This window comes from Drosophila mojavensis, unplaced genomic scaffold, assembly GCF_018153725.1.
Source record: "Drosophila mojavensis isolate 15081-1352.22 unplaced genomic scaffold, ASM1815372v1 contig_74, whole genome shotgun sequence".
Classification (NCBI taxonomy): Eukaryota; Metazoa; Arthropoda; class Insecta; order Diptera; family Drosophilidae; genus Drosophila; species Drosophila mojavensis.
The window spans coordinates 12684529-12699003 of NW_025318899.1; the positions used below are offsets into that span (position 1 = coordinate 12684529).

The 14475-nt window shown below is 41.1% G+C and overlaps 2 protein-coding genes and 1 long non-coding RNA gene across 4 annotated transcripts; 2 read left to right on the forward strand and 1 right to left on the reverse strand.

Annotated features, from left to right (window-relative positions):
- The first annotated feature begins 5387 nt into the window (after positions 1 to 5387).
- Positions 5388 to 6330, forward strand: LOC26527424. Its single transcript, XR_001449127.3, has 3 exons — positions 5388 to 5646; positions 5715 to 5935; positions 5998 to 6330. It is a non-coding gene; the product is annotated as an uncharacterized LOC26527424 (long non-coding RNA).
- A 682-nt stretch (positions 6331 to 7012) lies between these two features.
- LOC26527810 (chymotrypsinogen A) lies at positions 7013 to 8024 on the forward strand. Its single transcript, XM_015162350.3, has 3 exons — positions 7013 to 7267; positions 7340 to 7599; positions 7660 to 8024. Exons 1-3 carry the CDS (start codon positions 7014 to 7016, stop codon positions 7962 to 7964), a joined length of 819 nt encoding a protein of 272 aa, XP_015017836.1. The 5' UTR covers position 7013; the 3' UTR covers positions 7965 to 8024.
- A 2013-nt stretch (positions 8025 to 10037) lies between these two features.
- On the reverse strand, positions 10038 to 12707 carry LOC26527803 (chymotrypsin-2). 2 transcript variants are annotated; one of them, XM_044009603.1, is made up of 4 exons: positions 12447 to 12707; positions 12210 to 12375; positions 10487 to 10580; positions 10038 to 10411 (listed from the first exon to the last, which is right to left on the reverse strand). In XM_044009603.1, exons 1-4 carry the CDS (start codon positions 12698 to 12700, stop codon positions 10107 to 10109), a joined length of 819 nt encoding a protein of 272 aa, XP_043865538.1. In that variant the 5' UTR covers positions 12701 to 12707; the 3' UTR covers positions 10038 to 10106. The 2 variants fall into 2 exon arrangements, with proteins under 2 accessions (XP_043865538.1, XP_015017838.2); XM_015162352.3 differs by lacking the exons at positions 10038 to 10411; positions 10487 to 10580 and adding an exon at positions 11699 to 12063 and having other exon boundaries at positions 12116 to 12375.
- Between the last annotated feature and the right edge of the window lie 1768 nt (positions 12708 to 14475).

A 14475-nucleotide genomic window follows, 5' to 3' on the forward strand; every position in this document is an offset into this window, starting at 1 on the left:
TTGTTGGTGGCGATAAATTGCATTTTAAGCGTATTTTCCCTGGCATTATTATGACTTTATAAACTCTGCGGGCTTTATGCCTTCGCACAATGGGCACTTTGCATTTGTTGTTGCTTTCTCATGGAATACGCCTATTGGCGCAGCCAGTGCACAAGGTGTGAGAGCTATTTATATATATATATACCTTTATAGAGAGAGAGAGAGAGAGAGACAGAGAGTGAGAGAGAGAGAAACGAATACCCTTTGATTGGCAATGATGAAATGCACTTCAGGCGGCGGTTAGGAGGCAAGGGCTAGCCAATCGGCCCACTTGATGTGCTGCCATGTTGCTCGTCTGTGCTCGTAACAAGATAATTGCTTAATTTGATTAGCAATTGTTGCCGTTGCCGTTGCTGTTGCTGTTGCTGTTGCTGGCGGCCAACGCACCGCTGGGCGTGCAAATTGCTAACAATTTTGATATTTAAATTATTGAGCCTGTTGCCGAGTCGAGTCGAACAACAGCAACAACTGAGCAACATGACAGCTCAATAAACATTCCATCAAGAATGGAGTGTAAAAATCCAATTTTCATAAGTGGCCGCCAGCCGGGCAACTGCTGCTGCTGCTGCTGTTGCTGTTGCTGTTGGCCACCAGCTACTGTCCACATAGCCATATAATGTCCATGTCCTCTGGTCTTCCTTCCGATCTGCTGCCCTTTTGCATTGGCATAAATTAGCAACTGTTGCCGCTGTGGCAGCTGCAGCCGCTCAGCAACATAGCTCCTAATTATGAAATTCACTTTTTATAAGTGCACTTAATTTGTCAATTATATGACCTCGACACAGACAATGAGCGAGAATTAACCGGAGAATGCAACAAATACGTTTCCTAATTGAATAAATCGATATAGATGTACCGAATTGATAGACTGTTCGAGCACGCTTAATGCAGTGCCATCTCTTTCGAATGCTTGAGTGTCCGATTGCAGTGGGGCTTATCGCGCTGGCCTCGATAAATTGGCTACCACAGTGGAGATCGGCTACGAGCAACAAGCTGCTGGCCATGTACCGAATTTGATATTTTAATAAATTAAACGCAACGAAACTAATGCAACCAACACCCGCGGAACGCGAACGTCCACCAGAGTCGAATGAGAAGCGTCCAAATGCCGACTTCTGCTGCTGCTGCCGCTGCTGCTGCTGCTGCTGCTGCTGCTGAGGGGCTGCTGCGGAGCCAAGATCAATGATCCGGTAGCTGGTGCAAGTGGTTGGGGCCTCAGATGCCTGCCAACTGATTGCAATTTGAAATATTCAACGAGCAAGCGCACAACAAGCAACAGGAACAAGCGACAAGAACTTCTGTTGCGGCCGGACAGCTGGGCGGACAGCTGAGCTGAGCTGAAGTGAGCTGAGAACGCAGACGCAGTCGGGACAGTAGACTAAGTAGAGTGGACCCAAACATGATTGGCATGCGCCCAGTGCCCAGGACCGATGAGCTGGCCAGATCAGCCTAAGCCTGTAATGAGCACTTCCCTCTCTTCCTTTCTCTCTCTCTCTCTCTCTCCATCTCACTCACTATGTGAATGTGTCTGCCCACCAGGCCGTGGCTGCGAAATCTACTGTAGTACCCACTACACACCACACACTACCTACCGGTACGATCAGCGATAAGTGCATGCTGCTCATATACGAAATGGTTTTAAATTTTTCGTCTAGTGTTTGATTCTTATTAAAAGATTGGCGAAAGCGTCTTACAAGCGTCTTTCCATTGCGAATTGCAAATGTCGTTTGTCCGCCTGCTTTAAGTCTACTCCTCTCTCCCTCTCTCTTTCTGTCTATCTACCTTCTATGATGCCAAAACTGGATACACAAAGCGCACTCGTTCGCCTACCCAACCCAAATCACACTCCATTCACATTCACAGTCACATTCACAGTCACATTCACATTCGCATCCACATCAACGGGGATTGGAGAGAATTGTAGCCGGCCGACTCCTGCATACAATTAGCCCACAACATTTGTGCAACAAAATGCGCTTGTAATTTATTTAAATCCCGCTCCCCATCAACAGGTCCATTCCGCAAATGCGGCCTTATGAGCCATAAGCCTAATCGGCCAACTGATCAGCGAACAGTTAAAGACAAAGCCAAAGAGGCAACAGTTGAGCTGAGCGAAGCTGGCGAAGAATGAGGGCTTGGCCTCTCTGCTTCATCCAAGCACTTGACATTGCAGATCCGGAAGAAAGATGAAAGGCTGAAGGAGAAAACCTATTGCCGCATACTTGTCGAAAGTGTGGGCAGCTCTCCCGCATCAACATCGCCAGAGATTGCAAGCGTCTGCCTCTATAGAAATTATTTGTTGATTAGCATATCAGGAACTCCGTCTCTTCGTGCTATCAATAGCTCAGCTGTGAGCCTAGTTTATTGCACACCTATTTACATATATGCATACTCTAACGGCTCCAACAAATTGCCTCTCATGGGCCACTTCTAATAACAAGAAACATTCAATGCCACGAAATATCTCGGCAATTTATGTGGTCACAGATCGGACAACAATTTCGACTTCAACTCCAACTCCAACACCGACTCCAACTCCAACTCCAACCCCGAATCATGAATGAAGCTCTGCGATAGCGTTGACCTGCCCCAAATTGTGTGTGCGAGAGACTCGTGTGGAACGCAATGCAATTACTTATCACAGTATGCAGCCCAGCCGGGGCACACTCAGGGGCAGGAGTATCTGGCAGAGTGGCAGTGGCATTGAAATTACTTCACAGTGCGGCTGAAACCTATGTGTATGCAAATGCAATGTTGTCTAGGTGCCGTGTCGTGGACACGACTATTACCTGTCACATTGTCAGGTGATTGCGAAATTGTTGCGTTACGCCAGCGCCCAGAGACCGTTGCCCATTGCCCATTGCCCATCGCCCATCGTCCGTCGTCCGTCGTCCGTGGGGAGTCCGTTGGCCTGAAATTTGTGGGAAACATCAACTGAAACTAAGTGCCGGCCATTGATGAGGGGTCCCCAGTTGGAAACGTGACTCGAACGTGACGTTTGTGCAAACAGGAAGATTCAACTGACAGCAGCCGCGGCAACAGTTGGCGCTCTTGGGACACCACCAACCGAGCACCGAGCACCGAGTACCAAGTACCAAGTACCAACTTCGACTCACTGTCACAGTCCCAGACAGACAAAAGTTAATACAGTTCAACTCGAGCTCTATGCTGCAGCTGTAGCCGCAGTTGAAGCCAGAGCTGGCTTGATTGCCGGCGACGCGTCGTTGCTGGTGGTCAAGGCAAATGGCAAAGGCAAGATCCAAGATCCGAGATCCGAGTAACCAAAACGGTATTCGCCAAATTACCCGTACTTAAACGTTTGTTGTTACTGCTGCTCTTGGCCATGACTTTGATCAGGGCGTTTCGCCCTGCATTTGGACTTTATCAGCCGCTTACATCATAGACCACAATATGCCATGGCTTTCAAATCAAATTTGCATTGTCATAATTTACAATTGAGCCCCGCTCGAGTTGGCTGCGATGCGTAGGCCGAGCTCTGGCCAGCATGTTCCATGCGGTCGGGACAAAAGCCGTGTAATTGATGAAAGTCTCCAATCGCTATTAATGTCATCGATAACAACATGGCTGAATGGCTGAATGAATGGCTAGCTGACTCTCTGGCTGGCTGGCTGGCTGGCTGTTTGGCTGTTTGGCTGGCCGTTAGCGGAGAGCGGCCAACGACGACATATCTGCATTTGCAGTGGTCGAAATGGTTTCGACTCTGTGGCTTACAAGCTCATAAACATTGGCGACACAAATCAAAACATGTCACAAACAGTTGCTACGCCTCAAAAATTCTTGGAAAAGCGTTTTACTTCCTGGTGCCAGCGCTGTCAGCATCTGTGCCTTGCAGCCCTTCCACTGATTTATGAGTCGCGTCAATTGCGCCAAACTCCAAGTAGCTAGACAAAAAGAAAACAATTACCAAGTCATAAACGGACAGACAATATGAAGAGCTGGCCCCACCCATTCAAATGTTACCTGGCTTATGCATAAGAAAGCTCACACACACACACACTCGCAATGAGCCACATACCATACACAATAAATATAATCAGATGTCCTGCTTATGGATCTTTCGTATTCTCAGTTAACTGAGCAACGCCTTAAAGCGTCTTGAGCAAACACTTAAGCCTAAATGCCAGGCCTTTGTGGCTTATCGAAAGAAAGTCGTTTAATAACTCATATACATAATGTGTGTGTGTGTGTGTGTGTGTGCCAGAACATAATCACTAAATCAAAACTTCAGACATGAGAAATATGAAAATTGAAAAATCGTTTCAGCAGAGCCTCAGCCTCAACAGATTCCAGGAAATACGCCAAAGAGAAATAACAACAACAGCAACAACAACAAGAACATCAAAAGCTGAAAACAGCTCCATTGATGCAACATTTCTCTGAGTGGAGTCTGACTGGCAGAGCTGCAACCGAAATGGCCCGAAGCGCGAGACTCAACACTTCAAACAAGTTTTTGACACCGAAAAGCCCAAAAGGAACTACGCCCTTTGGCACACCGACCATTCTATGCCCTATACCCCAACATATATAGAAACACAACACACTGTCTACCGTGTCTACATCGTGTCATGGTGTTACATGTTTGTCGACTTGGCTATAATGCTCCACGAAAGGGCATCGAAAAGGGAAAACATTTTTATATTGGCCATTTCAATTATCTTAATGCACTTTAATATGCCAGGGCCAGTTGAAAACCTTTTCACCGTTCCCTGACGCACCTCTCTCTGTCTTACTCTCACTCGCTCTGTCTCTCACTCTTTCAGCCTGCATCATGCTATATGTGATTGTGATTATCAGCTAATAAGGCATCAATAAATTTTGGTAAGCAGCAACAGCAACAGCAACAGCAACAGCGACTGCAGCCGAAAATGCCACGGGGTCTCGGGATCGCCTCGAGATTTGAGCCGTTGATTGCGCCACGCAGATTGCAATTAATTTGCAATAACTTTTGATAAATGCGCAAGTGCTGCCATTGTAGTTGTTGTTGGCGTCGTTTATCCATTTAACTCTTTGCGTGTGCAGCAAAGTGGGATTTCGCGCGACTGATAAAAGTTGGCATTCTATAGGGCCAGGTAAGAAACAACGTTACAATAACATTAGTTATTCCAATTCCTATATGCCAATTAATATTAGTACATTTCTTCAGAACTTTTTTCAAAGTAATTGACTTCGTTTTAGTGCAACATTGTTGCAAAGTTACTATTAATTTTCATTGCAAATAACTCATAGGTTGTCCCTCGTACCTCTTATCATGATGTATTGGGTCTGTCAAGCATTTTTGCTATATAAGTTGGGCGACTTTTTTGACTCCTCATTAAAACTTTTCAACTTCACCATGGGAAGTCTTATCCATAGATGGCAGTTGCTCCTCGTGGCGGTACTTTTCTATCTGTGTCATGCGGAGTCTAAAGCCGCCCAACTAGAACGTATTTTCAGTGGAGAAAACGCAAAGCAGCAAAGATTGCCTCATGAAGTCATTTATGATCTTGAAACAAATAATCATTTGCTTTTACGATGCGTTGGAACTATAATCGGTGAAAGAACTATTCTTACAGCAGCTCAATGCTTTGATATAAATTTTGGCAAAATGTAGGTAAATACTGGTGAATTCAAATCAACAATTCTAACACTTTATATTTCTTTCTGATCCCGAAAAGCGAAAGGATCAGAATTCACTTTAGTCATGTTATCGTCCTTGGAACTGACAGCTATGTGGTTCATGAAAGCTATCAATGTAATATAAAACATAACATTGCTTTAATTAAACTACCACACAAACTGGAATTCAACCAGCATTTTCAACCAGCTAAACTGCCAAAGCCCGATAACCTTTATGTTAACAAAAATGCAGTTGCCTCCGGTTGGAGCCCATATAATGGTTTGTACCGAACACAACAATTAATAATTCTATAGTGCAGTATAACTTTCTAATATCTTCAGGTAATACGTATCTTTGGCATATGAACGTAAAAACTTTATCAAATGAGCAATGCCAGTGCTTAATAAAAAGAGCTAAAAAGTTCTATTCACATTGGCTATGCAGCGAGGCTAATGAGAATATTCCGTGCCATGATCTCCGTGGTAGTCCACTGATAGACAGGAACCCTGATGGTTCTAGCACTGTGATTGGTATCGTGAATGTAGAACAAAACTGCAATCCTGATCGTACTAATTTTTATACTCGGGTTTCATATTTCGTAAACTGGATCGCTCAGCATACTAATGAGTCATAAGAAATCTTTACAATCATTAATATTATATAATATTATATACGAAATGAAATAAAATTGAATATGAACATTTAAGGTGTGCGTCAAATGTTGTTTATTTCTAGTAATGTTTAAAACCCTATCATGTAAACTGTAATATACAAAATATACAAATCATAAAGCGATTCATCCTCGCAGTCCTTATGAAAGTCATTCAATTTAGGTTGCTTTAGGTTCAGGTCAGAAACATCCGGATTGCCTTCAGTTCAGTAATATATATCGTACCCACTCAATACTAGAACGAATGATAAATATATTCAATGAGATCTGAATTGGATAACTAGACTAAAGATATAGCAAGTTATTAGAAGTAATTTGAATAGAATGTTCGCCTGTATGCCTCATCTTATTTTGTTCTACCCAATAATGTAAGGTTTCGATAGCGCTGGGTCCGGCTATGAAAATAATTTAGAGTAAGACTATCTAATCATGTAATTAGTTAGCAGATTGAAATGCCTTGCTAGGACATTGTTTCCTTAAAGTCGTTTATATTATATTGCTTTAGATTAAAATATATCCACTTACATTACATTAGCAACATGGTCGCAAAGCAATTATTTATTATTACAAATAACTCAAAAGTTGCCTGTCATAAGTCTTATCATGATGCATTGCACCTGTCAAGAATTTTTGCTATTTAAGTTCCACGACTTCGTAACCATCTCATTATAACTTTTACAATTCACCATGGAAAGTCTTCATCGTAGATGGCAGTTGCTTCTTGTGGCGATAGTTTTCTGTCTGTGTCATGTAGAATCTAAGCCCAGCCAAGTGGAACGCATTATCAATGGTCAAAATGCAAGACCCAAACAATTTCCTTATCAAGTCATTTATGATATTGAAATAAATAAACACTGGATAACGATGTGTGGTGGAACTATAATCGGTAAGAGGACGATTCTTACAGCAGCTCATTGCTTGGATGGGACGCGTGGCGAAATGTGGGTAAATGCTGATTAAGTTAAAGAATCGACCTTTCTAACACTTTACATTTTTGTATAATGCTAAAAAAGCCAAAGAATAAAAATTTACCTTGGAGCCGTGGATAAAAGTAATAGCACAGAAACTGGACAACAAATTGTGATCGTGGAAGCTGGCAGTTATGTGATTCATGAAGAGTGGGATCTGTGTGAAATTATCAATGATATTGCTTTAATCAAACTACCAACTGATCTGGAGTTCAACCAGTATATTCAACCAGCTAAATTGCCAGAACCCAAGAGCCTTCATGCAGACACAAATGCTATTGTGTCCGGTTGGGGTCTAGTAAATGGTTTGTATTGACATATGCAATCATTGACTATACAGTGCAGTATGTTTTTAATATATTCAGGTCATACATCTACTCAGCATTTGCAGTATGCGAGCGTAAAAACTATATCCAATAAGCTATGTGAGTCCTTAAAAGATTCAAACAAAAAGTTTTATTCACATTGGCTATGCGTCGCACCAAGTAAGAGTGTTACGTGTTCTGGAGACTCTGGTGGTCCACTGGTAGAAAAAAACTCTGATGGCTCTAGCACTGTGATTGGTATCGTATCGTTTGGAGTAGAGGGTTGCCCTATTAATACCCTGAGATTTTTTACTCGTGTTTCATATTTTCTAACCTGGATCGCTCAACATAGTAATGAGCCATAAAATAACTTAACAAAAATCATGAATATATAATATATACAAAATATGAACATTAACATTTAATGTCAATTGCTTTTATTTTGTGCAATATTTAACACTTCTGAAAAATCATAGCATATGGCAGACCAATGTTTATTCTTAATCCTTTTCTGACAGTAGGACTAGGCGAGAGACATCCATCTTGTCTGAAAGTCAATTGCCCCCTGCTGTATGTTTTATATTATATATTCTGTGTGATATGTTTTATTTTATCTGAACTGCAATATAGTTTAGAGCATGCATTCAAATATTTAATAGTTAGTTGAGCTTATTTTGAAATGTTATGAAGAGTTATGGAGAATCAGAATAATAAAGCCAAAGGCTATATCATTTTATTAACTTGCCATCAAATTTTATATACAGCTGCTAAGAAAAATGCCGAACGATCCGCATAAAAATCGCATGCGACAAATTTGCCATTGACGTTGGCGGGAAGCATTGTGGGAATGCAGAAAATTTGAAAAATGTCATCAATAAGCGAAAAGTTAATAAAAAATAATTAATTTAAGCGAGCAGTGCAGCGACTGCTGCAACAGTTGCTGCTGCACAGGGGAGGCGATGAGGCAACGGCGAGGCAATCCGAGTGCTGGGCGGGTCTATCCACACACATTGGTGCTGCAAGCGCATTTAAATTGAATAAAAGTTGCTGAAAAGCCAAGCTCGGGACCAGGAGACCCACTGACAACGCCTCAAACGTGGCACAGCGGCAACGGCAACGGCAACGGCAACTGTTGCTGGTTGTGGTGCAACTGCTGCTGCCGTTATGCGCTTAACATCTTGGCATCCAATCAATTAGTTTTTATGCGCTTCATTGCCAAGCGCTGGCTGCTCCCGTCCCGTTTAGACCTGGCCAAGCCTCTAGCCCCGTCGCCGGCCTCAGCTCCACAGCTGCTGCCAGTCGGGCTACAGGCCAAGTCGTCAGCAGTGTCAGCAACAAATTGGCGAAGGGACAACGACAACGACAACAGCAACGGCAACGGCAACGACAACTCGCAGCTGGCAACCAGCAACCAGCAGCATTTGCCGTCAGCGTCTACTAAAATGTAATGCGCCATACTTTCTCAAAATATATCGAGAGCTGGATGCGATATGTGTGCCCAGGGTAAAGAACAGGGGCAGGGACAGGGACAGGGACAGGGGCAGAGGCAGCGACAGTGACAGCAATAGCGAGGGAAATGTATTCAAATGGCTTTCAAATGCCAGCGAAATGCTGTGCGCAACTTTGCGGTATTTCTGACGATTGACAAATCAATTTGGGCTCTTTGACTCTTTTCTCTCTTTTGTTAGCGCAGCAACACCTGCTGGTTGCTATTTGGAGTCGGCGTTGATTTTTGCCAGCTGAAGGCCAAGAATATACCCGCTAGCCGACACCTCAGTACCCAAGCCAGTCACGTCGATCACACAGTCATCGAACACTTGGCGAGTAAATATATGCGCATTACATTTTGGGGTAACGAGCGAGTGGCAGAGGAGAGGCAACCGCCAGGGTAGAGCAGGGCAGGGCAGGACAACACAGATCGACGACAAGCTGCATAAATGCATGAGGATGGGGCTGCAGCAGCAACATCTGCATTTGTGCTGCCAATGATTGTGTATGCATATATTTTTTTGGCCAAGTCATTGCCGCTTGTAGCTGTTGCCATTTGTAGGCTGATGCTGATGTTGCTGCTGCTGCTGCTGCTGCTGCTCTGGCTACATTGTCGCCATGTTTTTCAAGGTGTTAAAAACATTCCCATGTCAGGTATTAGCAATTTGAGTTAACCCCAAACGAAATGACGTCTGCAAGCCACGAGCAACACAAAGTCAGGGTTAGGCAAACAATATCGATTTCCAATTGCCACATAGCTGCAAACTGTTAACTAATTATATTATTAATACTCATTAGTTATTCACATTCTTAATTTGACTGTTTCTCACCTTAACTCTATCAAAACTGAATGGCTTTGATAAGAAGCGAAAAAATGAGGACTGGAATAGAAAGCGAAATGATTTACATGACATTCAGGGTATAAAAAACTAAACTAAAACTAAGATTAATTCACGGTTATGCTCACTTTTATTTTGTATACAATTTTATCAGACATTCAATATTGTCAAGTTTTTTTATCACTCATTAGTATTTTGGGCAATCCAGGTGAGGAAATATGAAACTCGAGTAAAGAAATTCAGGGAATTAACAGGGCAGCTAGTTGATGATACAAACGATGCGATACCAATCACAGTGCTAGAGCCATCAGGGTTTCTTTCTGCTAATGGACTACCAGAGTCTCCAAAACATGCACCACTCACATTAGATACGGTGCATAGCCAATGTGAATAAAACTTTTTATTTGAATCTTTTAAGGACTCACAATCCTTATTTGATAAAGTTAAAACGTTCATATATTGCAAATGCGAAGGAAAAAAACCACCTAAAAAGATTAAAATGATTTTAAATTCAAGTGAAGTAATACTTTTTTTTTTTTTTTGTAGTCTTTAATACAAACCATTTACTTTGCCCCAACCGGAGACAATAGCATTTGTGTCTGCATGAAGGCTATTGGGTTCTGGCAATTTAGCTGGTTGAATATACTGGTTGAACTCCAGATCAGTTGGTAGTTTAATTAAAGCAATATCATTGACAACTTCACACAGATCCCACTCTTCGTGAATCACATAACTGCCAGCTTCCACAATCACAATTTGTTGTCCAGTTTCTGTGCTATTACTTTTATCCACGGCTCCAAGGTAAATTTTTATCCTTTCGCTTTTTTCGGATCACGAATAAATGTAATTTGTTAGAAATATCGATTCTTTTATTTTGTCAACTTTTACCTACGTGCCATCCAAGCAATGAGCGGCTGTAAGAATCGTCCTCTTACCGATTATAGTTCCACCACACATCGTTATCCATTGTTTATTTATTTCAACATCATAACCGACTTGATAAGGAAATTGTTTGGGTCTTGCATTTTGACCATTGATAATGCGTTCCACTTGGCTGGGCTTAGATTCCACATTACACAGACAGAAAACTATCGCCACGAGGAGCAACTGCCATCTACGATGAAGACTTTCCATGGTGAATTGTAAAAGTTATAATGAGATAGTTACGAAGTCGTGGAACTTATATAGCAAAAATTCTTGACAGGTGCAATGCATCATGATAAGACTTATGACAGGCAACTTATGAGTTATTTGTAATAATAAATAATTGCTTTGCAACCATGTTGCTAATGTAACAAGTGGATATATTTTAATTTAAAGCAATTAATATAAATGACTATAAAGCTAGCAAGAAATGGCAAACTGTTAACTAATTACATGACTAATACTTATTAGATATCTTTACTCTCATTGATAAATTTTTATAGCCGAAAACACCGTCATCAAATCCTTACTTTATCGGGACGAACAAAATAAGACGAGGCATACAGACGAACATACTATTCGGATTGCTTGGAATAACTGGCTCATTGTCCGATTCAGATCTCAATATACTTATCATTCCTTCTAGTGTTGAGTGTGTACGATATATAATATTAAACTGCGAGCTGGAGGCAATTCGGCTGTTTTTGACCTGAATCTAATACTACCTAAATTGAATGACTTTCATAAAGACTGCGAGGATCGCTTTACCATATGTATATTGTGTATTTTATAGTTTACGAGACAGGGTTTTAAATATTACTAGAAATAAACAACAATTAACGCACACCTTAAATGTTCATATTCAATTTTATTTTGTATATATTACATATGGTATTTGTAAATATTTTTTATGACTCATTAGTATGCTGAGCAATCCAGTTTAAGAAATATGAAACCCGAGTAAAAATAGTCGGGACCTTAGCAGAGCATAGACTTGTTTTAAACGATACGATACCAATCACGGTGCTAGAGCCATCAGGGTTTCTTTCGGCTAATGGACCACCCGAGTCTCCTTTACATGTCCTTTTCTCATTAGGTGCGACACATAGCCAATGCGATAAAAACTTCATATCAAAATTGAATATACGCTTGCATTTTTCATTTGATATTGTTTTCACCTTCGTATATTGCAAATGCTCAGTTGTTACGAAACCTGAAATTATTGAAATGTTAGAAAATTATTTATTGTTGATTTTAATACACACCTTTAACTCTGCCCCAACCGGAGACAATAGCATTTTTGTCTACATGAAGGCTATTGGGTTTTGGCAATTTAGCTGGTTGAATATACTGGTTGAACTCCAGATCAGTTGGTAGTTTAATTAAAGCAATGTCGTTGCTCATTTTGCCCAAATTCCAGTCTTCATGAATCACATAGCTGCCAGCTTCCACGATCACAATTTGTTGTCCAGTTTCTGTGCTTTTACTTTTATCCACGGCTCCAAAGTAAATTTTTATCCTTTCGCTGTTCGGGATTACAAATAAATATAAAGTGTTAGAAAGAACGATTCTTATACTTAGTCAGCTTTTACCTACAAATCGCCAAATCTCCCATCCAAGCAATGAGCGGCTGTCAGAATCGTCCTCTTACCGATTATAGTTCCACCACACATCGTTATCCAGTGTTTATTTATTTCAATATCATAAAAGACTTGATAAGGAAATTGTTTGGGTCTTGCATTTTCACCATTGATAATGCGTTCCACTTGGCTGTGTTTAGATTCCACATTACACAGACAGAAAAGTACCGCCACAAGGAGCAACTGCCATCTATGATGAAGACTTTCCATGGTGAAATCTAAAAGTTTTACTGAGAATGCTACGAAATCGTGGACCTTAAATAGCAAAATTTTTTGGCAGGTGCAATACGTCATGATAAGAACTTATGAGTTGTTTATAAAAGTAAGTAAAGCCTTATCAACACGGCTGCAAATCAGAAGAACTCATTAAGATATATATTAATTTGCTTTCAGCTTTTTATGCAATAAGCTTCTAAAAAGAATAAAAATGACTTTAAAGAAATGTTATATTCTAACAACCCAGTTGAAAGCGGCTAATGCTTATTTATTACTGAGTTCTAATGCAAAAATAATAAAAAATGAAAATAATCAATATTAAAATATTAAATTTCAACGGCCTTTATTTGTTGCTTAAAGTGTCTTTAATGTGGTAGTTGTAATTGCTGCTGCAATCACTGTCTCCTGTGTCTATAAATATTTTTAACTGAACCGCCTGATTCTTCTTCTATATCAATTATATTTGCTCCTGCTGCTCCTGCTGTTGCTATTTTTACATATTTGGTGCAGCTATGAGTTGAACTCTTACTAATGTATCTAATACTTATTTTGATCCTTCAATATCCTCGTCTCTTTTACGTGATTCGCCTCGAACGTGAAGTCTATTTTCAGCACCTGCAGTTGCGCATACTCTACTCCTTCTCCTGATCCACATGCTGATATTCCCCTCCATCTCTGTCGACTATCTTTCACTTTCTACTCACGCTGTTGCTCCTCCTAGACAATGGTAATAAGGATTCTTGCTTTGCTTTGGTGTCTATTATCCAAAACTCAACTGCAGCTAAGCAACTAAGAGCCAGCTGATGTCGACATACTTTCATTCTCTATCTGAGATATAACTAAGTATAAGTGCTAGATAATGTAAATGTGTTCATTAAATGTATTTAATAAATTAAGTTTTATTATGATGATTTACATTGATAAGACTTAGTTTGATTTCGTGTGAAGCTAAAAGCCATCTAGTATGCCTTCTGGTAGGGTATTATGGAACTTGACTCGCACACGCCCCACAAATTTGACGCAGGCACAGAAACATAAGCAAATGCTCAGCTTAAATTCACTACCAACCATGACAGCAACATCAACAACAACAACAACAAACAACTGCAACTGCAACAACAAACGTTTTGTGTCACAAAATATTTTTGAATGTAAAGTGCGCAGACTGCGACTGGGCTGCTGCTGTCTCTATTCCTTTTGGCAAGTGCCTGGGCTGGCTGGCTGACGTGCGCCTGTGCGACCGACCAGGTAACCAAGCAAACTCTCCTGCGCCCTCTCTGCGCTTTTGCCGCTCCAGCTGCTGTGTCTGCACCCGCGTCCAATGGGTCGGCTCACTAATTGGTCACGACAGCAGCAAGCGTTGAGTTTTTGAAAAGCGAAAAGTAAAATCCATTGAATTTGGCAACGCTCCAAACGTTGCAACTTTGTTGTTGTTGTTGTTGTTATTGCTTTTAGCCCGGCCAGCTGAAAAGCCTTCAATTTTGGTAGCTAGACGAGACAAAACAAAGCCCCCGCCCTGCACACCGTCTCCCCTCCCTCCCTCCCATCTACAGTCGCCTGATGGGGTCTTAAAGTTTAACGTCGCAATTGATTTTAGTCGTCAGTTTTGTGGGCATTTGATTTTTGTTTGTTGTAATTATTGTTGTTGTTGTGCTGTTGCTGTGGCCGTTGCTGTTGTTGTTGCTGCAGTTGTGGCAGCAATGGCGCAAAACTTAAAGCATTTTAACATTAAACTGTTCGATTATTTTTAGTCGTTTATTTGGCCAACA

Coding starts and splice junctions, on each gene's coding strand:
- LOC26527810 (XM_015162350.3), top strand. CDS start 7,014: ATGGAAAGTCTTCATCGTAGATGGCAGTTGCTTCTTGTGGCGATAGTT. Junction 7,268..7,339: donor GATGGGACGCGTGGCGAAAT/GTGGGTAAATGC, acceptor ATGCTAAAAAAG/CCAAAGAATAAAAATTTACC. Junction 7,600..7,659: donor CGGTTGGGGTCTAGTAAATG/GTTTGTATTGAC, acceptor TAATATATTCAG/GTCATACATCTACTCAGCAT.
- LOC26527803 (XM_044009603.1), bottom strand. CDS start 12,700: ATGGAAAGTCTTCATCATAGATGGCAGTTGCTCCTTGTGGCGGTACTT. Junction 10,581..12,209: donor AACTACCAACTGATCTGGAG/TTCAACCAGTAT, acceptor ACTGATCTGGAG/TTCAACCAGTATATTCAACC. Junction 10,412..10,486: donor CGGTTGGGGCAAAGTAAATG/GTTTGTATTAAA, acceptor TAATCTTTTTAG/GTGGTTTTTTTCCTTCGCAT.